Source organism: Ranitomeya imitator, chromosome 2 (genome assembly GCF_032444005.1).
Source record: "Ranitomeya imitator isolate aRanImi1 chromosome 2, aRanImi1.pri, whole genome shotgun sequence".
Taxonomy (NCBI): domain Eukaryota; kingdom Metazoa; phylum Chordata; class Amphibia; order Anura; family Dendrobatidae; genus Ranitomeya; species Ranitomeya imitator.
In genome coordinates this window covers 37,519,403-37,546,230 of record NC_091283.1, presented here as the reverse complement: position 1 = coordinate 37,546,230, position 26,828 = coordinate 37,519,403, and the positions used below count along the sequence as shown (strand labels likewise).

Here is a 26,828-nt window from a genome sequence, read left to right as displayed (position 1 = left end):
CTTAGGATATCTTCAAGCAGAGTTTTCTTGACGTGGATTTCTCAGGCTGAAAAATTCTCATTAAAAAGCTTCAAAATAGTAATTTTTTTGGTGTGCTTTTTGATGCCGTTGTTACCTATTGAATTTTTTTTTTTCTGCTTTAGTTAATTCAGAAGCCAATTCAGAGAATGTTTTTTTTCAAGCAGAAACATCTCAAGAAATGACATATTGACTTAGTGCACACTGAGTCTTTTTGTAGAGTTTTCTAAGCCAACATTGAATAAAAACTCCAAGTTTTGGAAGACATTTGAGATTTTGAGGAGGATTCGGAGAGTTTCTGCTCAGGTTCCACTTAGATTCTGATACAAAAACTACTCACAAAACTTTGTGTTCTCATCTAGTTTGTTCACAAAGAGTTTTTTTTGGAGTGGATTCTGCTTCAGATAAAATTCTACTTCAATTACTTTTTGAATAAGCTTTGGATATCAATAGGAAATGTACTAATAGTGCTTTTATGACCACCAATTAACAGTTCAGATACATGTATGAAAAATTTCAGTAAATTATATTTAATTATTGAACCTAATCTACATCTTGTTTTATACCTCAGGGCTGCATTCATAATTAAGGTGGTTATTACTAGAAACCCTCATCAATCTTGTGTGTAAGCATATCCCAAGTAGCTTATCTGAGCTTCTAGATTCCAAGGAGGAGCAATTAGTTTTAGTGCACCTGTACTTGGGGTTAAGACTATACTTGATACCTAAACAAGCTTTGTGCAAACATTATCTACTCAGGAAATGATAGAAGATCTTAACTTTTAAGTCTGCAGAATTGTGACTACAGCTTTGGACTGTAATATAGGTTGCAACATGAGCACATTGGTTTATCCTCCCCTGAGCAACATAGGCTGAAGCTGGTGGCACCATTGGTAGTCCTTGCACTTTGGAGAAGCAATATAAGAACTTCAATAAATATATATAAGTACATACCTGGAATTGCACAAATGGCTAGAAGACACAGCAGCAAGTAGGAGACCATCCTCTTATATTGAAGTAGTCACAAATTCCTGTATTGGGAAGTAAGCCGTATATCGAGGAGCTTAGGTGTAGCTTGGCTCTTCGGGAGTTGGGAATACACTGGTTGCCGGTTTATTAAGGTGCTCTATATGGGGGCTCTCTTCACCCTTGGGAGTTTCAAGGTGGGGCTTTGGTTTCAGTGGTAAATACAAGGAGTGGGAGGAAGAGAATTCAGGATGTACATATTTGTGGCAGTGGAGGCGAGGTGTGGTATGAAGTGCTAATTACATCTTTTTGTTGACTTGATGGTCAAGCGTCACTGATGCTCATTATCCCTGTACTGTACATAAAAATAAAACATATTTTCAGGATTACATTACGTGATGTCTTTACAAACCCTAAAACATCTACTTACCTTGATTTACCTGTAGAAAGATCTCTCTTAGGTCTTCTGCCTACGGTATCACCTTGAGGAACCTCTACTTTCATTCGTACATCAAAGAACCCTGGTGCCTTCTGCCTAGGATGTATGGCCTGACTTTCCAAGGATTTTTCAAGGGGCTAACGTAGCATATGGGTGACTTGAGTTGATGCACTGGGAACCAGTAGCATTAGCTCGATGTCACCTTCAAAGCATCTACTGTCTATAAGATAACCCATAAGTGACTGAGCTAGTGGTAATCATGGTTCAGAATCACTGGTGGATTGTAGATATAGAGGCTTAAATGGATTGGTCCGTAAAAAAAAACACCAATTTCCCAAAGGATAGATGATAATGGTATGATTGCTCAGGGTTCTGTTGCTTGAGACCTCATCGATCTCAAAAACAGAAGAGGTCTGCTGTTTGAATGGAGCAGTAGTGAGCATGTGCGACCACCGCTCCTATCAACAGAGAATGGAGCAGTGGTGAATGGAGTGACTCGCTACTGCTCGATTCTTGTTCTCGTGATGAGGGTGTAAGCAGATTACTTGGATGTAACAATGCAGACAAGGGGAAGGTAGAGGTAGTCAACCAACACTTTAACACAGATGGGATCTAGACATAAGGATATAGATAGATAGATAGATAGATAGATAGATAGATAGATAGATAGATAGATAGATGCAATATTGGAAGTAATAACAATAAGGGTAGCACAGTATGTTGCGATACTTATTAAGCTGAATGTAATATTTTACTCAATGTTCTGTTTATATGCACCGTCGTTATTATCTAACAGTTGAACATCTATTGATGCCTTTATGTCTTAACTTGACGGGCGTCACTCTCAATGCTGGGCCCATCACTGTTGTACTCTTTTCAGGTGCTCTTGATTGTTACACTGGCCCTAACAGGGGTCACCGGTACTTCTCGCTAGGCAGCAAGTCCTCAATAGATGAGTCGCTTGGCACTCAATGGGTTTGTCTTACTGACCACCTTCGCTCCCTCAAGCGCAACCCACGACCACACCCTGTACTGTATGTCTAAGCTGGAAGTAAAGCACTGATTCACTCAGAACTTGTAATCAGCATGACAGACGTTCCCTCCTGTCCAAATATCAGCACCCGACATTTGGTGTTTGACCTGCCGAGTCTGGACATTGGGCCTTGTCCTGCAAAGTCTGGGCTCTGAGTCTTGACCTGCGAAGTCTGAACTTTGGGTCTTGACCAACGAAGTCTGTCATTTGTGCTTGACCAACGATGTCTCACCTGCTTCAGTATCAAGCTACTCTTCTGTATCGATGCTTCGTGGATGAACACAAGTTCTCCTTCTCACATCCTGGCACCAACAGAGTTTCTACTTCGCCATCCCGACCTTTTATATTTAACAATTGCACCCCAGCTGTCTTCTCACCTTTCAAGTTCTTCCCACCAGGAATGCTTCCACCATCTTACAGTTTCTGTCTGCTCGGTTTGACCGGCAGATGGCAACATTTGGTTGTGAAGGCTGGGGAACGTTAATTAATTACATCTTCCGCTTTCTACCCTCTAAGGCTATGTGGACACGATGCGGATTTGCTGCAGATCTGCAGTGGATTTTTCCACGCACTGTGATGTATAGTACAATGTTATTCAATGGGATTAAAAAAAAGCTGTGCAGATGGTGCAGAAAAATCAGTGCGGAATTGCTGCGGATTTCAAAGAAGTGCATGTCACTTCTTTTGTGCGGATCTGCAGCGTTTCTGCACCCCTCCATGTTAAAAATCCACAGTGGCAAAAACCGCAGAAAAACCAGACAAAATCCCCATCAATTCCGCATAAAAACTGCACAAAATCCGTTGCAAATCCGCAGCTGCGGATTCTGCCAGGAGATGCGGATTTTGAGCAAAAAATTCTGCACCTCTTTTCCTACGTGTGCACATAGCCTTACAAGGGTCCCAGCAGTCAGTCCTCCAGAGATCATATGTGTCATTTATCATATACCCTTTGGATAGATAATATTTGTTATTTTTCGGACAACTCCTTTGAAAGTATTGGCTGTTTTCATCTATCCTTAACCCGGCCATACACATTAGATGGCTGTCAACCAAACAATGCTCTGGCCAATCGTTCAACTGACAGACATCTCAGCCAACTCTGCCATAGTTGGCTGAATCAGTGCTCCTGCGTTTTCTATGAAAAATATACCATCAGATAACTCTGCCAGCAGCTTATCTCCAGGAGGACAGGGAGATCAGCAGTACGAAATCGAACATGTCCAATCGACGTCTCCCTCGATAGTCAGTGCCTCCATACCCATTGGAGTGTCTGTCAAACTAGTTGATATTGGCAGGTTTGGTCAACCTTATTCTAATGTGTATGGGGTCTTTACGTTAGGTCATCATATCAAAATCACTATGAGATTGGTGGAGGTCCAATTTGCAGTACCATTCATGGCCACAACACAATGTACAGAGCTGTGCCGCCTCCCATTCACAACAGTGGTATCTTCAATCAGTTTATCACGAGGGTGCCGTAGGATAGGTCAGACTTATCAACATTAACCACTTCCTAACAGAATGAATATAAATTGTTTCACTTTTTTTCCTTCCCTACAAGAGCCATAACTTATTTATTTTTCTGTTGATATAGCCATATGAGTTCTTGCTTTTTTACTGGACGGCTGTGGTTTTGAATGACACCTTTCACTTTACTATGTAATGTTCTGGAAGACAAGAAAAACAATTCCAAGTGAGATGACACGGTGGAGAAAAAAAAGTGCAGTTCCCCCATTGTTTTTTGGGCTTCATTTTTATGGAATTGATTGAAGAGTAAAAATGACCAGATGATATAATTCTCCAGATCAGCACGATGACATCGATACCAAATTTTATTTATCTTGTTTTATTTTATTTTTTAAGTGAAGAAAAAAATGTTTTCATGGCGCTAACCCTACATGCCAAATAATGTTATATTGCTAAGAATTGGGCAATAGCAAATATATATAGAGTGCCTCCAGACACAGGGCCGCGGAGTACTCGGTACCGCTCCTCTCTGTCTCGGTACTGGGGTTGTCACGGTGGCTGGACCCGGTCCGTGACCCTGCTAAGGAGCGTCCAATAAAAGGGGTGATGAAAGTTTGTCAAGGGTTCGTGACGCCACCTGTGGTATTCGGTCAGGGTGACTGACGCTGCTTAGGGGTCCGCTGGGGTGATGGAATGGCAGCTAGATGGTATACCTTCCCACAGGTGAAATATATCCCCAGGGCTTCCCAGTAGTGTAGGTGGTGATGATGTGAGGCGCAGTTAATAACGAGGATACAGGGTTGCAGTCTCTTTACCTTTTTTACTGAAGACTTCGGGATCCGCAATCCAGAGCACTGCTAACAGGGCTAGCTGAGTCTGGCCGGTCCGAAGGCACATCCAGAGTTCTTTTTGCAGGTGGAAATCAGTGCCTACCAACTAGCGCCTGTGTGTTGTAGTCCTTCCCTGCTGAGCATTCAGGATAGTCCTCACAACTTTCGTATTCGTTCTTTCTCTTCTCCGTCCCCCAAGTTTATCTGGCTAGGACGCACCCGTATGACGGGTAGGCTCGGAACTATTCTGGGACCCTAGAGACGCCCCTCTCCATGCTTGCCCCCTATGTCTATAGCCAACCTATAATCAACTGTCCTGCCGCTGTTTGAAGTAATGCTTGAAGTCTATTACTTCCTCGGCGTTCCGGCCACCGGCTACGCGCCTCAGTAGGATGTTGCCGATCTCGGAGCACGACTCCTACCAGTTTATCTCCTTGTGCTGCGATTTCGTTTCTCACTTCTCCACAATATCCTTCGCTTCTTGTCCTTCCTTAGGATGCCGCCGCAAGGTAGTGCAGGCGCGGCTCCGTAATGATCTGTCCTCTCTGCTAGGTACCTGCCAGGAACCCACCCCTGACAGGTCCTCCCTGGAGCTCTCCCAGGCTGCGTTCTCCCTAACTTCCTGTCCAACCCCCAGTTTTACCAGAGTGTGAGGAGTGGCCTAATACATAGTGCCTTATGCTCCCCCTGGTGGCCGAACTGTGAAGTGTAATGTGTGACTGTGATACCTGGTCAGGTGAACTCCTTTAGTGCAATCAGACATAACATCACTCCCCTTAGTGGCAGAGCGACATTACTGCAACCACCAGGACTCTGGGGCGCTGCATATATATATTTATTTTTATTTCTTAGTATTGAAAAAAGGAAGAGGGATAATTAAAGCCTGTATGTGTTTTTTTATTTTTAATTTTTAAAATATTTTTAATACTTTTTGCTACCCTATTTTTTGGAACCTTTTCTGAACTTGCAATTTACACTTCAAATACTAACCTCCTCTGCTGGGCTTTCTAGGAGGCCCAAGATGGCGGCAATGAAGGACTTACAGCAGGCCCCCAGAAGCCATGGCCATCCACTGGTACCCCAAAATTTGGAGGTTTGCAGACGGGGGGTGTCAATGGTTGCTCAAGTTGACATAACACCGGGATTTTGTTACTTAAGTGCATGTGGGTGCTTGACTGTTATGATCTGGTGATTAAGGGGCGACATGCGACTAGCTCTGGGCAGGTGGTAACTATACTGACCGCAGTCCCTAAGCTCGACACAACACTAGAAGTAGCTGTGGAATGCTCCTAACTCTGCCTAGGCATCTCGTCACAGCCTAAGAGCTAACTACCCCTAAAGATAGAAGCAGGAAAACTATCTTGCCTCAGAGAAAATCCCCAAAGGATAGATTAGCCCCCCACAAGTAATGACTGTGAGAGGAGAAGGAAATGACATACGTAGTATGAAACAAGATTAAGCACAGGAGGCCACTTCTAGCTAGATAGAAATAGTACAGGACAGAACGCTGTGCGGTCAGTAATAAAAACTAGAAAAAGTCCACCGCAGAGGAATGCAAAAATCTCCACACCTGACTAAAGGTGTGGAGGGCAACTCTGCTGCCCAGAGCTTCCAGCCTAGCTGAATAGATCCATACTGATAAGCTGGACAAATGAACAAAACATAGAAAGTCCAGAACAACAAAGTCCACAACAAGTGAACTGCAAAAGGACAAGCAAGGACTTAGCTTTTGCTGAACTGGTCAGAGTGTCAGGAAAATCCTAAGAGCAATGACTCCAGGCAGGAACAATTGACAACTGGCATTGAATGAGGGATAAGGCCAGACTAATATAGCCGAGCCAGAAAGACGATCAGTGAAAACAGCTGCTGAAGCTAAATCCAAGAAGCAGCCATACCACTCAAACCACAGGAGGGAGCCCAAGAGCAGAACTCACAAAAATGCTACTTACAACCCCTGGAGGGAGCCCAAGAGCGGAATTCACAACAGTACCCCCCCTTGAGGAGGGGTCACCGAACCCTCACCAGAGTCCCCAGGCCGATCAGGACGAGCCAAATGAAAAGCACGAACCAAATCGGCGGCATGAACATCGGAGGCAACAACCCAAGAATTATCCTCCTGGCCATAACCCTTCCACTTGACAAGATACTGAAGCTTCCGCCTCGAAAAACGAGAATCCAAAATTTTCTCAACCACATATTCCAACTCCCCCTCAACCAACACCGGGGCAGGAGGATCAACAGATGGAACAACGGGCACCACATATCTCCGCAACAAAGATCTATGGAAAACATTGTGGATGGCAAAAGAGGCTGGAAGGGCCAAACGAAAAGACACAGGATTGATAATCTCAGAAATCTTATAAGGACCAATAAACCGAGGCTTGAACTTAGGGGAAGAAACCTTCATAGGAACATGACGAGAGGACAACCATACCAAATCCCCCACACGAAGCCGAGGACCAACACACCGACGGCGGTTAACAAAACGCTGAGCCTTTTCCTGGGACAACGTCAAATTGTCCACCACATGAGTCCAAATCTGCTGCAACCTGTCCATCACAGAATCTACACCGGGACAATCAGAAGGCTCAACCTGCCCTGAAGAAAAACGAGGATGGAAACCAAAATTACAAAAGAAAGGCGAAACCAAAGTAGCCGAACTGGCCCGATTATTAAGGGCAAACTCGGCCAACGGCAAGAAAGTCACCCAATCATCCTGATCAGCAGACACAAAGCATCTCAAATAGGTCTCCAAGGTTTGATTAGTTCGCTCAGTTTGACCATTTGTCTGAGGATGGAACGCCGAAGAAAAAGACAAATCAATACCCATCCTAGCACAAAAGACCCGCCAAAACCTGGAAACAAACTGGGAACCTCTGTCAGACACAATATTCTCCGGAATGCCATGCAAACGAACCACATGTTGAAAAAACAATGGAACCAAATTAGAGGAGGAAGGCAATTTAGGCAAAGGTACCAAATGGACCATTTTAGAGAACCGGTCACAAACCACCCAGATAACAGACATCCTCTGGGACACAGGAAGATCCGAAATAAAATCCATGGAAATATGCGTCCAAGGCCTCTCCGGGATGGGCAAAGGCAAAAGCAACCCACTAGCGCGGGAACAGCAAGGCTTAGCCCGGGCACAAGTCCCACAGGACTGCACAAAAGAACGCACATCCCGCGACAAGGAAGGCCACCAAAAGGACCTAGCAACCAAATCTCTGGTACCAAAAATCCCAGGATGACCGGCCAACACAGAACAATGGACCTCAGAAATTACCTTACTTGTCCATCTATCAGGAACAAACAACTTCCCCACAGGACAGTGGTCAGGTTTATCAGCCTGAAACTCCCGAAGCGCCCACCGCAAATCAGGGGAGATGGCAGACAGAATCACCCCTTCCCTAAGAATGCCAACCGGCTCAAGGACTCCAGGAGAATCCGGCAAAAAACTCCTAGTGAGGGCATCCGCTTTAACATTCTTAGATCCTGGAAGATACGAGACCACAAAATCAAAACGGGAGAAAAACAGGGACCACCGAGCCTGTCTAGGGTTCAGCCGCTTGGCCGACTCAAGGTAAATCAGATTCTTATGATCGGTCAAGACCACAATGCGATGCTTGGCTCCCTCAAGCCAATGTCGCCACTCCTCAAATGCCCACTTCACAGCCAACAACTCCCGATTGCCAACATCATAATTGCATTCCGCAGGCGAAAACTTTCGGGAAAAGAAGGCACATGGCTTCATCAAGTAACCATCAGAATTCCTCTGTGACAAAACGGCCCCTGCCCCAATCTCAGAAGCGTCAACCTCAACCTGAAAGGGAAGAGAAACATCCGGCTGACGCAAGACAGGGGCAGAAGTAAATCGGCGTTTAAGCTCCTGAAAGGCCTCAACAGCCTCAGAGGACCAATTAGTCACATCAGCGCCTTTCTTCGTCAAATCGGTCAGGGGTTTAACCACACTAGAGAAGTTGGCAATGAAACGGCGATAAAAATTAGCAAAGCCCAAAAATTTCTGAAGGCTCTTCACAGATGTGGGTTGAATCCAGTCATGAATGGCTTGGACCTTAACAGGATCCATTTCTATAGACGAAGGGGAAAAAATAAAACCCAAAAAAGAGACCTTCTGAACTCCAAATAGGCACTTAGACCCCTTCACAAATAGAGCATTATCACGAAGGATCTGGAATACCATCCTGACCTGCTTCGCATGAGACTCCCAATCATTGGAAAAAATCAAAATATCATCCAAATACACAATCAAGAATTTGTCAAGATAATTGCGGAAAATATCATGCATAAAGGACTGAAATACAGAAGGAGCATTAGAAAGCCCGAAAGGCATCACCAGGTATTCAAAATGGCCTTCGGGCGTGTTAAATGCAGTTTTCCATTCGTCACCCTGTTTAATACGAACAAGATTATATGCCCCTTGAAGGTCAATCTTGGTAAACCAACTAGCCCCCTTAATCCTAGCAAACAAATCAGAGAGCAAAGGTAAAGGGTATTGGAATTTGACCGTGATCTTATTAAGAAGGCGATAATCAATACAGGGTCTTAAGGAGCCATCCTTCTTGGCAACAAAAAAGAATCCCGCTCCCAATGGTGACGAAGACGGCCGAATATGCCCCTTCTCCAAAGACTCCTTAACATAGCTCCGCATGGCGGCATGCTCCGGCACAGACAGATTGAAAAGTCGGCCCTTAGGGAACTTACAGCCAGGAATCAAGTCAATAGCACAATCACAGTCCCTATGTGGAGGAAGGGAACTGGACTTGGGCTCATCGAATACATCCTGGAAATCTGACAAAAATTCAGGAACATCAGAAGAGGGGGAAGAGGAAATTGACATCAAAGGAGCGTCACTATGTACCCCTTGACAACCCCAACTAGTCACAGACATTGATTTCCAATCCAGCACTGGATTGTGTACTTGTAACCATGGAAAACCCAGTACAACAACATCATGTAAATTATGCAACACCAGAAAACGGCAATCTTCCTGATGTGCAGGAGCCATGCACATAGTCAGCTGAGTCCAATACTGAGGTTTATTCTTGGCCAATGGTGTAGCATCAATACCCCTCAAGGGTATGGGACTCTGCAAAGGTTCCAAGGAAAAACCACAGCGCCTGGCGAATTCTAAGTCCATTAAGTTGAGGGCAGCGCCCGAATCCACAAATGCCATGACATAAAAAGATGACAATGAGCAAATCAGGGTCACAGACAGAAGAAACTTAGGCTGCACAGTACTAATGGTAACAGACCTAGCGACCCTCTTAATACGCTTAGGGCAATCAGAAATAGCATGAGCAGAATCGCCACAGTAAAAACACAGCCCATTCTGACGTCTGTATCCCCTCTGTTCTGCTCTAGTCAAAATCCTATCACATTGCATAGGTTCAGGACTCTACTCAGAGGACACTGCCATATGGTGCACCACTTTGCGTTCGCGCAGGCGCCGATCAATCTGAATGGCCAGAGACATAGATTCGCTCAAACCAACAGGCGTGGGAAAACCCACCATAACATCTTTAAGGGCTTCAGAAAGACCCTTTCTGAAAATTGCTGCCAGAGCGTCCTCATTCCATTTAGTGAGCACAGACCATTTTCTAAATTTCTGGCAGTACAATTCTGCCGCTTCCTGACCCTGACACAGGGCCAATAGTGTTTTCTCAGCATGCTCTACAGAGTTAGGTTTGTCATACAATAATCCGAGCGATTGAAGGAATGCATCTATATTGAGCAATGCCGGATCCCCTGACTCAAGAGAGAATGCCCAGTCCTGAGGGTCGCCACGCAGCAGAGAAATAACTATCTTTACTTGCTGAATGGGGTCACCAGAGGAACGGGGTTTCAGAGCAAAAAACAATTTGCAGTTATTTTTAAAGTTCAAAAACTGAGATCTATCCCCATAAAACAAATCCGGAGTAGGAATTCTAGGCTCTAAGGCCGGAGTCTGAACAACATAATCTTGAATACTCTGTACTCTTGCAGCAAGCTGATCCACACGAGAAAACAACCCCTGAACATCCATGCCTGCATCCAAATCCTGAATCACCCAGAGATATGAGGAAGGAAAAAGACAAAACAAACTAAAGAGAAAAAAAATGGCTCAGAACTCTTTTTCTTTTCCTTCTTTTGAGATGAATTCAGCTCATTTTTGGCCAGTTGTACTGTTATGATCTGGTGATTAAGGAGCGACATGCGGCTAGCTCTGAGCAGGTGGTAACTATACTGACCGCAGTCCCTAAGCTCGACACAACACTAGAAGTAGCCGTGGAATGCTCCTAACTCTGCCTAGGCATCTCGTCACAGCCTAAGAGCTAACTACCCCTAAACATAGAAGCAGGAAAACTATCTTGCCTCAGAGAAAATCCCCAAAGGATAGATTAGCCCCCCACATGTAATGACTGTGAGAGGAGAAGGAAATGACATACGTAGTATGAAACAAGATTAAGCACAGGAGGCCACTTCTAGCTAGATAGAAATAGTACAGGACAGAACGCTGTGCAGTCAGTAATAAAAACTAGAAAAAGTCCACCGCAGAGGAATGCAAAAATCTCCACACCTGACTAAAGGTGTGGAGGGCAACTCTGCTGCCCAGAGCTTCCAGCCTAGCTGAATAGATCCATACTGATAAGCTGGACAAATGAACAAAACATAGAAAGTGCAGAACAACAAAGTCCACAACAAGTGAACTGCAAAAGGACAAGCAAGGACTTAGCTTTTGCTGAACTGGTCAGAGTGTTAGGAAAATCCTAGGAGCATTGACTCCAGGCAGGAACAATTGACAACTGGCATTGAATGAGGGTTAAGGCCAGACTAATATAGCCGAGCCAGAAAGATGATCAGTGAAAACAGCTGCTGAAGCTAAATCCAAGAAGCAGCCATACCACTCAAAACCACAGGAGGGAGCCCAAGAGCAGAACTCACAAAAATGCTACTTACAACCACCGGAGGGAGCCCAAGAGCGGAATTCACAAAAGTTGACCAGCAGCGATCAGCGCTTGTTCCACTCGCTGTTACAAGAGGCCGGTGCCGGCTGTATGACACAATGTACACCTGCCTGGTATGGAGCAGGCTTAGCTCGTGTATATAGGTTTTACAGTGCCTTGCGAAAGTATTCGGCCCCCTGGAACTTTTCAACCTTTTCCCACATACCATGCTTCAAACATAAAGATACCAAATGTAAATTTTTGGTGAAGAATCAACAAGTGGAATTTTTGGTGAAGAATCAACAAGTGGAACATAATTGTGTAGTTGAATGAAATTTATTGGTTATTTTAAATTTTTGTGGAAATTCAAAAATTGAAAATTGGGCGTGCAATATTACTCGGCCCCTTTACTTTTAGTGCAGCAAACTCACTCCAGAAGTTCATTGTGGATCTCTGAATGATCCAGTGTTGTCCTAAATGCCTAATGATGATAAATATAATCCACCTGTGTGTAATCAAGTCTCCGTATAAATGCACCTGCTCTGTGATAGTCTCAGGGTTCTGTTTGAAACACAGAGAGCATCATGAAGACCAAGGAACACAACAGGCAGGTCCGTGATACTGTTGTGGAGAAGTTTATAGCTGGATTTGGATACAAAATGATTTCCAAAACTTTAAACATCCCAAGGAGCACTGTACAAGCGATCATATTAAAATGGAAGGAGTATCATACCACTGCAAATCTACCAAGACCCGGCCGTCCCTCTAAACTTTCATCTCAAACAAGGAGAAGACTGATGAGAGATGCAGCCAAGAGGCCCATGATCACTCTGCATGAACTGCAGATATCTACAGCTGAGGTGGGACAGTCTGTCCATAGGACAACAATCAGTCGTACATTGCACAAATCTGGCCTTTATGGAAGAGTGGCAAGAAGAATGCCGTTTCTCAAAGATATCCATAAAAAGTGTTGTTTAAAGTTTGTAACAAGCCACCTGGGAGACACACCAAACGTGTGGAAGAAGGTGCTCTGGTCAGATGAAACCAAAATCAAATTTTTTGGCAACAATGCCAAACGGTAAAGGCAACACAGCTCATCACCCTGAACACACCATCCCCACTGCACAACATGGTGGTGGCAGCATCATGGTTTGGGCCTGCTTTTCTTCAGCAGGGACAGGGAAGATGGTTAAAATTGATGGGAAGATGGATGGAGCCAAATACAGGACCATTCTTGAAGAAAACCTGTTGGAGTCTGCAAAAGACCTGAGACTGGGATGGAGATTTGTCTTCCAACAAGACAATGATCCCAAACATAAAGCAAAATCTACAATGGAATGGTTCACAAATAAACGTATCCAGGTGTTAGAATGGCCAAGTCAAAGTCCAGACCTCAATCCAATCGAGAATCTGTGGAAAGAGCTGAAAACTGCTGTTCACAAACGATCTCCATCAAACCTCACTGAGCTCGAGCTGTTTGCCAAGGAAGAATGGGCAAGAATTTCAGTCTCTCGATGTACAAAACTCATAGAGACATACCCCAAGCAACTTGCAGCTGTAATCGCAGCAAAAGGTGGTGCAACAAAGAATTAAGTTAAAGAGGCCGAATAATATTGCACGCCCCACTTTTCAGTTTTTGAATTTCCACAAAAATTTTAAATAATCAATACATTTCGTTCAGCTTCACAATTGTGTTCCACTTGTTTTTGATTCTTCGCCAAAAATTTACATTTGGTAGCTTTACGTTTGAAGCACGATATGTGGGAAAAGGATGAAAAGTTCCAGGGGGCCGAATACTTTCGCAAGGCACTGTATGTTGGATTCGTATTCTGCTTCTGCCTGTTTATTTTTTTTGTCTGTGTGATCGATTGGGGTCTTAGGAGCCAGATGCCCACCGATCTGCAAGGTAACCCCTTAACCCCCGTAGCTTTTTTCGGTTTTGCTTTTTTCGCTCCCCTTCTTTCCAGAGCCATAACTTTTTTATTTTTCTGTCAATATGGCCATGTAAGGGCTTGTTTTTTTGCTGGACGAGTTGTACTTTTGAATGACCCCATTGGTTTTACCATGTCGTGTATTAGGAAACAGGAAAAAAAATTGCTGTGAAATTGCAACAAAAGTACAATCCCACACTTTTTTTTTGTTTGGCTTTTTTTGCTAGGTTCACTGAATGCTAATACTGACATTATGATTCTCTAGGTCATTACGAGTTGATGGACACCAAACATGTCTAGGTTCTTTTTTATCTAAGTGGTGAAAAAAAATTCCAAACTTTGTTAAAAAAAATAAAAATTGTGCCATTTTCTGATACCCGTAACGTCTCCATTTTTCGTGATCTTGGGTTGGGTGAGGCCTTATTTTTTGAGTGCCGAGCTGACTTTTTAATGATACCATTTTGGTGCAGATATGATCTTTTGATCGCCCGTTATTGCATTTTAAAACAGCTGAGATGTCCCCAGAAAGATGTGGGCTCACCGCCGGAGCCCACATCAAAGGGAGGGAGTCCGACATCGGCGTACTATTACGCCCGATGTCGGTAAGAGGTTAATAAACTAAAAAATTGCACGAAAACTTACTTACACTTTAATTTTTAGTTGCCAAGATTGGTTTTAGCATTTTACAGGAACTTTAGTCCTGTCCCTTACAGAACTGTCCCATTCTCACTTGCAAACAAACATTTTCTTTTCGACCCAGGACATCTCAGATTTGCCAAGATTGTCCCAGCAAATTTAACAGATGGGGCAATCACTTATATGTTACAGTCAAATGATCTGGAAGGCCGTGAAACAATCCCGCCAGGCTCAAACCGTGGTCACATCCAGGGCCAGCGTCACCACCCAGCGCACCCAGGCAAGTGCCGGGGCCCTGAGCAAGCGGGGCTGCCATTGTTCCACCCCATTGTGCTTTAAACTGCTTGAAATACTTACCTCTCCCTGTTCCTCCACAGCTCCGGTCTCGTTCGCATCTTCTGACTCTGTGACATCTCAGAGCAGAAGGTGAGATGACGTCACTACAGCACGCCCTCTTCGCTGAGCAGTGCAGAGGGTCAGAAGATGTTGAAGAGACCAGAGCTGCAGCCAGCATGGAACGAGGAGAGGTGAGTATGTGATTGTTTTTTTCTGTATGTATGGATCATTATATGTTGCCCATTATACTGTATGTAGCATTATATGGGGCATTGGGGCCCATCCTGTATAGATTATTATATGGAGCACATTATTCTGTATAGAACATTTCATGGGGCCTATTCTGCATGGAGCTTTATATGGGGTCCATTATTCTGAATGGAGAATTATATAGGGGTCATTATACTGTATGGAGCATTTCATGGGGCTCATTATACTGTATGGAGCACTATATGGGGCTCATTATACTGTATGGAGCAATATATGGGGTCCATTATACTGAATGGAGCATTATATGGGGCTCATTATACTTTATAGAGCACAATATGGGGCTCATTATACTGTATGGAGCAATATATGGCGCTCATAATACTGAATGAAGCAATATATGAGGCCCATTATACTGTATGGAGGACTATTTGGTGCTGATAATGCTGTATGTAGCAGTATATGGGGCTCATTATACTGTATGGAGCACTATATGGGGCTCATTATACTGTATGGAGCAATATATGGGGCTCATTATACTGTATGGAGCACTATATGGGGCTTATCATACTATATGGAGCAATATATGGGGCCCATTATACTGTATTGGGGACTATGTGGCGTTCACTATATTGTATGGAGCAATATATAGGGCTCATTATGATGTATGGAGCACTAAATGGGGCTCATTATACCGTATGGGGGACTATGCTGTCCGTTCTAAAATACAGTGCCTTGCGAAAGTATTCGGCCCCCTGGAACTTTTCAACCTTTTCCCACATATCATGTTTCAAACATAAAGATACCAAATGTAAATTTTGGGTGAAGAATAAACAGCAAGTGGAACACAATTGTGAAGTTGGATTAAATTTTTTGATTATTTTAAATTCTTGTGGAAATTCAAAAACTGAAAAGGGGGGCATGCAATATTATTATTGCCCCCCATATATATGCATCCTGGTCCCCCATATATGCATCCTGGACCCCCTATATAAATATATATATATACTAGATTGTGGCCCGATTCTAACGCATTGGGTATTCTAGAATATGCATGTCCCCGTAGTATATGGACAACGATGATTCCAGAATTCGCGGCAGACTGTGCCCGTCGCTGATTGGTCAAGGCAATCTTTATGACATCATCGTCGCCATGGCAACCATTATGACATCTACGTCGATACTGTGCCCGTCGCTGATTGGTCGAGGCCTGGCGGCCTCGACCAATCAGAGACACGGGATGTCTACGTCCTTTATGACATCATCATCAGCGGCCTCGACCAATCAGAGACGCGGGATTTCTACGTCGATGCTGTGCCGGTCTCTGATTGGTCGAGGCCTGGCGGCCTCGACCAATCAGAGACCGGCACAGCATCGACGATTGTGGCCCGATTCTAACGCATCGGGTATTCTAGAATATGCATGTCCCCATAGTATATGGACAATGATGATTCCAGAATTCGCGGCAGACTGTGCCCGTCGCTGATTGGTCGAGGCAACCTTTATGACATCATCGTCGCCATGGCAACCATTATGACATCTACGTCGATACTGTGCCCGTCGCTGAATCAGAAATGTGGATTTCTACGTCCTTTATGACATCATCGTCGCTGTGCCCGTCGCTGATCAGAGAGCTGGGATTTCCAGGACAGACAGACAGACAGACAGACAGACAGACGGAAAAACCCTGGCGGCCTCGACCAATCAGAGACGCGGGATATCTACGTCCTTTATGACATCATCGTCGCTGTGCTCGTCGCTGATCAGAGAGCCGGGATTTCCAGGACAGACAGACAGACAGACAGACGGAAAAACCCTTAGACAATTATATATATAGATTATATATATATATATATCCTTGCCCCCCATATATATATGCATCTTGGTCCCTTGTCCTGCCCCCCCCCCCATAAATCCATTCTGCTCCCCCATATATCGATCCTGGCCCCTCCATATATATGCATATTGGCTCTACCATATATCCATCCTGGCCCCCCATATATATGCATCCTGGCTCCACCATATATATCCATCCTTGTCCTGCCCCCATATATCCTACTGGCACTTCATATATATCCATTCTGGCCCCCCATATATATGCATCCTGCCCTCTTGTCCTGCCTCCCCCATAAATCCACTCTGGTCCCCCATATATCGATCCTGCCCCCCCCCCCCCCATATATATGCTTCCTGGCTCTACTATATATCCATACTGGCTCCCCCATATAGCTGCAACCTGGCCCCCCATATATATGCATCCTGTTCCCTTGTCCTTCCCCTCATAAATCCATCCTGGCCCCCCATATACAGGTCCTTCTCAAAAAATTAGCATATAGTGTTAAATTTCATTATTTACCATAATGTAATGATTACAATTAAACTTTCATATATTATAGATTCATTATCCACCAACTGAAATTTGTCAGGTCTTTTATTGTTTTAATACTGATGATTTTGGCATACAACTCCTGATAACCCAAAAAACCTGTCTCAATAAATTAGCATATTTCACCCATCCAATCAAATAAAAGTGTTTTTTAATAACAAACAAAAAAACCATCAAATAATAATGTTCAGTTATGCACTCAATACTTGGTCGGGAATCCTTTGGCAGAAATGACTGCTTCAATGCGGCGTGGCATGGAGGCAATCAGCCTGTGACACTGCTGAGATGTTATGGAGGCCCAGGATGCTTCAATAGCGGCCTTAAGCTCATCCAGAGTGTTGGGTCTTGCGTCTCTCAACTTTCTCTTCACAATATCCCACAGATTCTCTATGGGGTTCAGGTCAGGAGAGTTGGCAGGCCAATTGAGCACAGTAATACCATGGTCAGTAAACCATTTACCAGTGGTTTTGGCACTGTGAGCAGGTGCCAGGTCGTGCTGAAAAATGAAATCTTCATCTCCATAAAGCATTTCAGCCGATGGAAGCATGAAGTGCTCCAAAATCTCCTGATAGCTAGCTGCATTGACCCTGCCCTTGATGAAACACAGTGGACCAACACCAGCAGCTGACATGGCACCCCACACCATCACTGACTGTGGGTACTTGACACTGGACTTCAGGCATTTTGGCATTTCCTTCTCCCCAGTCTTCCTCCAGACTCTGGCACCTTGATTTCCGAATGACATGCAAAATTTGCTTTCATCAGAAAAAAGTACTTGGGACCACTTAGCAACAGTCCAGTGCTGCTTCTCTGTAGCTCAAAAGTGGCTTTACCTGGGGAATGCGGCACCTGTAACCCATTTCCTGCACACGCCTGTGCACGGTGGCTCTGGATGTTTCCACACCAGACTCAGTCCACTGCTTCCTCAGGTTCCCCAAGGTCTGGAATCGGTCCTTCTCCACAATCTTCCTCAGGGTCCGGTCTCCTCTTCTCGTTGTACAGCGTTTTCTGGCACATTGTTTCCTTCCAACAGACTTACCATTGAGGTGCCTTGATACAGCACTCTGGGAACAGCCTATTTGTTGAGAAATTTCTTTCTGGGTCTTACCCTCTTGCTTGAGGGTGTCAGTGATGGCCTTCTTGACATCTGTCAGGTCGCTAGTCTTACCCATGATGGGGGTTTTGAGTAATGAACCAGGCAGGGAGTTTATAAAAGCCTCAGGTATCTTTTGCATGTGTTTAGAGTTAATTAGTTGATTCAGAAGATTAGGGTAATAGGTCGTTTAGAGAACCTTTTCTTGATATGCTAATTTATTGAGACAGGTTTTTTGGGTTATCAGGAGTTGTATGCCAAAATCATCAGTATTAAAACAATAAAAGACCTGACAAATTTCAGTTGGTGGATAATGAATCTATAATATATGAAAGTTTAATTGTAATCATTACATTATGGTAAATAATGAAATTTAACACTATATGCTAATTTTTTGAGAAGGACCTGTATATGCATCCTGGCATTACCATATTTCCATCCTGGTCCTTTCTTTCTGCCCCATTATATCGATCCTGCCACCCCCATTATATACATCCTGGTCCTTTTTTCCTGCCCCCCATATATCCATCCTGCCGCCCCCTTTTATCCATCCTGGTCCTTTTTTCCTGCCCCCCATAAATCCATCCTGCCACCCCCATTATATACATCCTGGTCCTTTTTTCCTGCCCCCAATATATCCATCCTGCTGCCCCCTTATATCCATCCTGGTCCTTTTTCCTGCCCCCTTATATCTATCCTGCCAACCCCCTCATATCCATCCTGGTCCTTTTTTCCTGTCCCCCTTATATCCATCCTGGTCCTTTTTTCTTGCCCCCCTTATATCCATCTTGGTCCTTTTTTCCTGCCCCCCTTATATCCATCCTGGTCCTTTTTCCTGCCCCCTTATATCTATCCTGCCAACCCCCTCATATCCATCCTGGTCCTTTTTTCCTGTCCCCCTTATATCCATCCTGGTCCTTTTTCCTGCCCCCTTATATCTATCCTGCCAACCCCCTCATATCCATCCTGGTCCTTTTTTCCTGTCCCCCTTATATCCATCCTGGTCCTTTTTTCCTGCCCCCCTTATATCCATCCTGGTCCTTTTTTCCTGCCCCCCCTTATATCCATCCTGGTCCTTTTTTCCTGCCCCCCATTTATCCATCCTGCCCCTTCTCCTGGCTTCATGGAGAGACAGAGAGACCAAGACAGAGAGACTGAGAGAGACAGACAGAGAGAGAGACAGACAGACACAGACAGACAGAAGATTCCTCTTACCTTCCTGTGCTCCCAGCACCGGGTGGTGTCCTCCTCCTCTGCAGGTTCAGCGCGCATGTAGTAAAATGGCTGCCGACCTAGCAGAGGCCGGTGGTGAATGTGTGTGCCCATCGCATGTGGCGCATGACACTGACGTCATACGCAGGTGACGATGGGCGTACACTTGACAGATACGATCGGGACGTGCGACGCCGCCAGTTCAGGTAATGAACACTGCGTGCACGCGCCCCTGCACATTCTCTGTCTGCACTTTTAAAGGGCCCATGCCCCTAAAACCACAGACTTTTTTTTTCTCCTCCTCTCCTTCTTCCCATTGCCAAGGGCCCAGGAGGGATTTCTCCGATAACGCGCCAGGCCAGACGGACGCTGACTATACCTATATTTCTCTGCCTTATCTGTGCACCATGTTTTGTGGTATGTGTTAAAGGGGCCCACTGAGACTCTTTTACCCGGGGCCCACGAAAACCTGGAGCCGGTCCCGGTCACATCACCCTCGGCTATCACCACCTCATACATTTGCGATACTGAGTGGGTACTGCGTAATTCCAATGACGTATAGGTGACAGCACAAGGGTGACCACACTGACTGCCCCTTGCACCCATCTTCCTGTCATTCCCACTGTCATCACTTTTTCCCATCTTATACAATCCCACTACGTGAGTCACCGGTGGCCGTGTTTGTGTAGCCGCGTATTATGGAGACGGGGACATAGGAATGAATGACGACACAGGTTTTGTTTGTTATATCGGTTTTGTACGGTAATTAAGAAGGCAGGTAACCAGGGTTTGTGTATTTTGGCAGCCATTTTGATCATATGACTAAAACTTGTTCATAAATAGAATAGCAGTGTTTTTTTTTTTGTGATGGAGTCGGCTGACTTTATTCTATTCATTTAGAGAGAGGTGAAGCTTTGTTTTTCTTTTGGACGCCATTTTGGATAAAGGGAATTTTTAGCTGTGAGAATGATTTATGGTCATAAACCCCAGTCCAAAATTTGTGACAGAGTTCCCAAGTGTTTTGTGATATTTTAGTACTGTAATACATGCTAACGGTACCTTTTTTTAAAGGAATAGTACCAGGAAACGGACCATATAGGGCCAAACATTAGCGATTTAGTCATTTACCTCATGTGCAGGGCATTGCAGTAGCCTAGGTATCCATGGTTATGATCACTAACAACTAACTGTCACTATATGAGTGGTCGTAACCATGGATACCTAAGCTACTACAATGCCCCGCACATGTGGTAACTGACATGTTGTAATGTGTGAGTTTTAATTTACATTTTGGCAGATTTTCTCATCTTTAGTTTAAAGCCATCCAGGCCAACATCCACATACAGTCGGCTTTCTATAGAAATGGGTTACATGGATATCTACTAGACAGGAATCAGATTGTGAGCCCTGGTGGGCTTGTGAGACTGCTGTGAGGAGATTTTGACATACAGTGGGGCAAAAAAGTATTTAGTCAGTCAGCAATAGTGCAAGTTCCACCACTTAAAAAGATGAGAGGTGTCTGTAATTTACATCATAGGTAGACCTCAACTATGGGAGACAAACTGAGAAAAAAAAATCCAGAAAATCACATTGTCTGTTTTTTTAACATTTTATTTGCATATTATGGTGGAAAATAAGTATTTGGTCAGAAACAAAATTTCATCTCAATACTTTGTAATATATCCTTTGTTGGCAATGACAGAGGTCAAACGTTTTCTGTAAGTCTTCACAAGGTTGCCACACACTGTTGTTGGTATGTTGGCCCATTCCTCCATGCAGATCTCCTCTAAAGCAGTGATGTTTTTGGCTTTTCGCTTGGCAACACGGACTTTCAACTCCCTCCAAAGGTTTTCTATAGGGTTGAGATCTGGAGACTGGCTAGGCCACTCCAGGACCTTCATATGCTTCTTACGAAGCCACTCCTTCCTTGCTCTGGCGGTGTGCTTTGGATCATTGTCATGTTGAAAGACCCAGCCACGTTTCATCTTCAATGCCCTTGCTGATGGAAGGAGGTTTGCACTCAAAATCTCACGATACATGGCCCCATTCATTCTTTCATGTACCCGGATCAGTCGTCCTGGCCCCTTTGCAGAGAAACAGCCCCAAAGCATGATGTTTCCACCACCATGCTTTACAGTAGGTATGGTGTTTGATGGATGCAACTCAGTATTCTTTTTCCTCCAAACACGACAAGTTGTGTTTCTACCAAACAGTTCCAGTTTGGTTTCATCAGACCATAGGACATTCTCCCCAAACTCCTCTGGATCATCCAAATGCTCTCTAGCAAACTTCAGACGGGCCCAGACATGTACTGGCTTAAGCAGTGGGATACGTCTGGCACTGCAGGATCTGAGTCCATGGTGGCGTAGTGTGTTACTTATGGTAGGCCTTGTTACATTGGTCCCAGCTCTCTCCAGTTCATTCACTAGGTCCCCCCGCGTGGTTCTGGGATTTTTGCTCACCGTTCTTGTGATCATTCTGACCCCACGGGGTGGGATTTTGCGTGGAGCCCCAGATCGAGGGAGATTATCAGTGGTCTTGTATGTCTTCCATTTTCTAATTATTGCTCCCACTGTTGATTTCTTCACTCCAAGCTGGTTGGCTATTGCAGATTCAGTCTTCCCAACCTGGTGCAGGGCTACAATTTTGTTTCTGGTGTCATTTGACAGCTCTTTGGTCTTCACCATAGTGGAGTTTGGAGTCAGACTGTTTGAGGGTGTGCACAGGTGTCTTTTTATACTGATAACAAGTTTAAACAGGTGCCATTACTACAGGTAATGAGTGGAGGAAAGAGGAGACTCTTAAAGAAGAAGTTACAGGTCTGTGAGAGCCAGAAATCTTGATTGTTTGTTTCTGACCAAATACTTATTTTCCACCATAATATGCAAATAAAATGTTAAAAAAACAGACAATGTGATTTTCTGGATTTTTTTTTCTCAGTTTGTCTCCCATAGTTGAGGTCTACCTATGATGTAAATTACAGACGCCTCTCATCTTTTTAAGTGGTGGAACTTGCACTATTGCTGACTGACTAAATACTTTTTTGCCCCACTGTATATACCATATATACAAAAATATACCAAACAGAATTTGCTTTATTTGATCAATCGGTCTGATAGGAACCAGATCAACACCCGGAAACATATAGAGACACCAGGACCAGGACGCCGGAAGAGACGATGGACATCTTGTTAGTGATGGCAGAATTGCACAGATCCGTATCACAGCATCTCTGGGTATAAGAAGCTCCCGATGGTACATAAGAAGGTGGCAAACTACACGTTGACGGCGGAGAGCAACCTTTTACTGTAAAGTGAATATTTTCTGCAACAGAGAGAATAACATATTGTGAGATGCTGATTTATGAGATTTATGGGAGATATTTCCTTTCCGTAAGATCGTCCATCAGGACCACGGTTGGTGCTGTGTATTTTTTATATACACAGCTGCAAATCTATTGCATAGACAAAGCTCCCAGGTCAGTATTCCATGTCCAGGGGACGGGAGCGCTTCCAATCACCTCTTACCTCACGTCGCTCCTCTTTTGATTACCCGTGCTGGCACGACATTGTGCGTGTGCAGCGCCCCAGGGTCCTGGTCATTGCAGTAATATTATTCTCCTCTAGGGGGCGAATTATGTTACTTTTGGAGGCGATAAAGAAGATCTCTTTACCAGGTATCACAAACATACAACACATTTCATACTCCAGTCCACCAGGGGGAGTTATGCTCCTATTTATTAGGGCACTCTTCACAATTTGGTAAAACTGGTGGCCTGGATAGGAAGTTAGGCAGATGCTGGCTGAGCTTCACCCAGGCAGCTGCTAGCTGAGCTCTGCTCAGGTAGTTGGTCCCTGACAGGGGTGGGATCCTGTCAGAGGACTAGACGGAAGGACATGGTGCTGTGCCTGCCCAACGTGCGGCAGCTCCTAAGAAAGAACACGAACAGAGAACTGTATTGTAGAGGGTGAGAAACGAAGTCATAGCAAAAGGAGTGGAAACCAGAAGGAGTTCTGCCCTGCACAGGCTGCCTCCTTCTGAGGTGCAGGATCCAGTAGCCGGAACACCGAGGGAGCAACAGTCCTTTATGTCTTGCTCCAGAGACTGGCAGGACAGCTAATTTCACGTTACTGATCCGCCCCATACCCAGGAGGCAAGGTGACACCTCTCAGAGGCCGGGGCATGCTAGAGTCCCTGTAAAAAGCCTCAGGCCATCAGTCATACGGGTTGTTCCTATCCATCCGGGGGACAGAGAAAGAGACATAACATCTGAAACATCTACAATAGTTGTGAGGACCTTATGAGAGGCTCAGCAGTAAGGTACTACAACACCCAGGTGCTAGAGGAAGGCTACTGATTTCCACCTGGATAAGGGGACTCTGGATTTGCCTCCAAACCGGCCAGACTCTGCCTACCCTGTGATCTGGTGCCCTGGACTGTGGATGCTGAAGTCTTCAGTAAAAAGGTAAAAAGACTGCAACCTTGTGTCCTCGTTCTTCACTGCGCCTCTCACCATCCACCATCTACACACTAGGAAGCCCTGGGGACACACTTCACCTTTGGGAAGGTATACCATCTAGCTGCCATAACATCACCCCAGTGGACCCCTTAAAGCAGCGTCGGTCACCCTGACAGAATACCACAGGTGGCGTCACGAAAATTTCCCCTTTAAAGACCTTTCCCTTTAATACGGACCTACCGAGGGACAAGGACTGGGTCAGCCACCATGACATCCCCCTTGAGAACAGAAGGGCCCGGTACCGAGTTCCCCTAGCCCTTGGGGGCACTCCAAGTGCGTCTCGACAAAGAAGACGTCGCACCAACCCAGATACTCAATAGAGGGGCAACGTCAGATAAGACTCCCGTCCACCAGTCATGGAGTACTGACCTGCCTGCTACATCGGGGCCCTGTCAATTGATTCTTTCATCTCTAATTAAAGGGGTTGTTGCAACTCAGCTTATAGAAAAGAACAGCGTTAGTGGTATCAACAATAGTCCCATAGTCAATGAATTCAGGGATGACTCATGTGCAGGCCACTACTCCATTCCAACATGGCATCCATTTCCTGGATCTTAACATTGATGGTAGTCCCTGTGGTCAAAAGCCCAGTGTTCAGCAAATGTTGGACAACCCCTTTATGCCCTTCCTGACAAGTGACGTCGTATGTGGATGTACGGGGCTGGCTCAGGAGCTGAGGCCGCACCATGCACAGAGGCGCGAGCTCCTGAGCCACAGTACACAGTAGTCGTGAGCCTACTGAAGGTCTTTACTGTGCCATCTTGGTGCTCCTCTGAAGCTCAGCAGAGAAGATTGGTAACCTTATTACATATTGCAATATGAAGGTATTACGGAATATAAAACAGCTGGTATATGGAATATAAAATATGCCAAGTGGCTGGTGTTACATGTACTCACCATAGGTAAAGGACAGTAGTCAGGGCCGTATTTAGAGTTTCTGCTGCCCTAGGCACTTTTAGTGCTGCCTCCCCCTTTGGTGAGTATGACACTATCGGCAGTGACTTTGGCAAAAATCGCTGATGTGAAAGTCGCCTTTTGCAGCAGATCCGACAGTTTTTCCGCATCTGCCGCGTAATGGATCACTTAGGGCAACACTGCGTTCGGCCTCATTCATTCCCTATGGGACTTACAGACATGTGCGGCTCTTGCGGTTTTGCCGCCATCCGGCAAATGCGGTACTTGCAGCAATGAGAAAAAACACTACTAGCAGTGTTTTATGTATCATCGTAAGTGCAAAACCGCAATTGCCGCACATGTTCGCAAGTAGCCATCATTACCTGTCCCTGCACCTTGCTAGCTCATCCCTATCCAACCCTCCCTGACCTAAAACTACACTATAAAGCTTCAGAAAAGCAATTTATTAACTGCCATATTCCTATGATAATGAGGGCTCTAGGCTACGGCGTAGACTGGGACGGGCAGTCTCCGGGTCTCCATCCTCTCTGTGCACACCCTCAGTCCCTGCCTCACTGCCTGTGCACAGACCTCCCTCCACCGCACCCGGTAATCACCGCTCGCAGTAGCATACCAGCAGAGGTGTATCTAGGGTTTCTGGCACCCGGGGAAAGAATTCATTTTGGTGCCCCCCCTCCGCCAAGGACATATATGATTTGCACACTCAGTCATGTACCCACGAGCTCCTCTCCCTAATGCTCTCAATGTTCAGTGAAAAACTAAGAGAAGCAGAAGAGAAGCTCGATGTCACAGGACCATAAGAGTATGTGTCCACGTTCAGGATTGCATCAGGATTTGGTCAGGATTTTTCATCAGTATTTGTAGCCAAAACCAGGAGTGGAACAATTAGAGGAAAACTATAATAGAACCATATGCTCCACTTCTGTATTTATCACCCACTCCTGGTTTTGGCTACAAATACTGATGTAAAATACTGACCAAATCCTGATGCAATCCTGAACGTGGACACACACCCTAAGTCTGAAAAATCGCATATGAGTGACGTGTCCATGTGACGACTACTGGAACTTGCAGAGCTGAATCCTGACATCGCAGCTTCTGAATTCTCACAACGCATGCACTGCACTTTTAGGATTCTCCCTTGCCGGTGGACGGTCATGTCAGCACAAGTATGTGATTTGTAGACTTCTGACCACATTCTGACTAGATGTGCCCGGCCTCGCTCAGTTCATTTTCATTGACGGAGGTCACGCATGTCTAGTCAGCACGTGATCGCATTAATGTAAATCCCCAGCATGAGAGAATCCTGACAGCGTGCAGTGTGCACTGTGAGAATTCAGAAGTCTGCAGTCACAAAGAATGACTGCAGACTCATCACAAGCCTGGACATCCCCTTTAAAAGGGACTCTGTCACCTGAATTTGGAGGGAACAATTTTCAGCCATAGGGGCGGGGCTTTCGGGTGTTTGATTCACCCTTTCCTTACCCGCTGGCTGCATGCTGGCTGCAATATTGGATTGAAGCTCATTCTCTGTCCTCCATAGTACACGCCTGCGCAAGGCAAGATTGCAGATTGTGCAGGTACAGTATGTACTACGGAGGACAGAGAATGAGCTTCAATCCAATATTGCAGCCAGCATGCAGCCAGCGGGTATGGAAAGGGTGAATCAAACACCCGAAAACCCCACCCCTATGGCTGAAAATTGTTCCCTCCAAATTCAGGTGACAGTGTCCCTTTAAATCTCCTAACATATATAAAAACATGAGAGTTAGCATCACAAATAACATTTACATCCAGGTACCTGATAGATGACGTCGCCTCTGGAGCCGTTCTCCTTTTCTTCATCTTGTCCAGATCCCATGATGAGTTTTCTCATCCACAGCCGTCTCTGCAG

At 45.0% G+C, this 26,828-nt stretch overlaps 1 protein-coding gene across 2 annotated transcripts in view; it reads right to left on the bottom strand.

Moving 5' to 3' along the window:
- The window catches only part of LOC138661657 (lymphocyte antigen 6D-like), a 43,999-nt gene that overhangs the window by 6,281 nt on the left and 10,890 nt on the right, over window positions 1–26,828 (bottom strand). The window contains exons 1-2 of one of the 2 annotated variants that reach the window (XR_011317956.1): window positions 24,917–24,928; window positions 972–1,338 (exon numbers count right to left, since the gene is read on the bottom strand). Coding sequence is in view for 1 of the 2 variants with exons in the window: in XM_069746493.1 (XP_069602594.1) it covers window positions 22,628–22,824; window positions 24,917–24,936 (217 nt within the window). In the remaining variant the exon portion in view is untranslated. Of the gene's footprint in view, window positions 1–971; window positions 1,339–22,577; window positions 22,825–24,916; window positions 24,937–26,828 lie in introns of those variants that run through there. The other variant, XM_069746493.1, reaches the window with a different exon arrangement.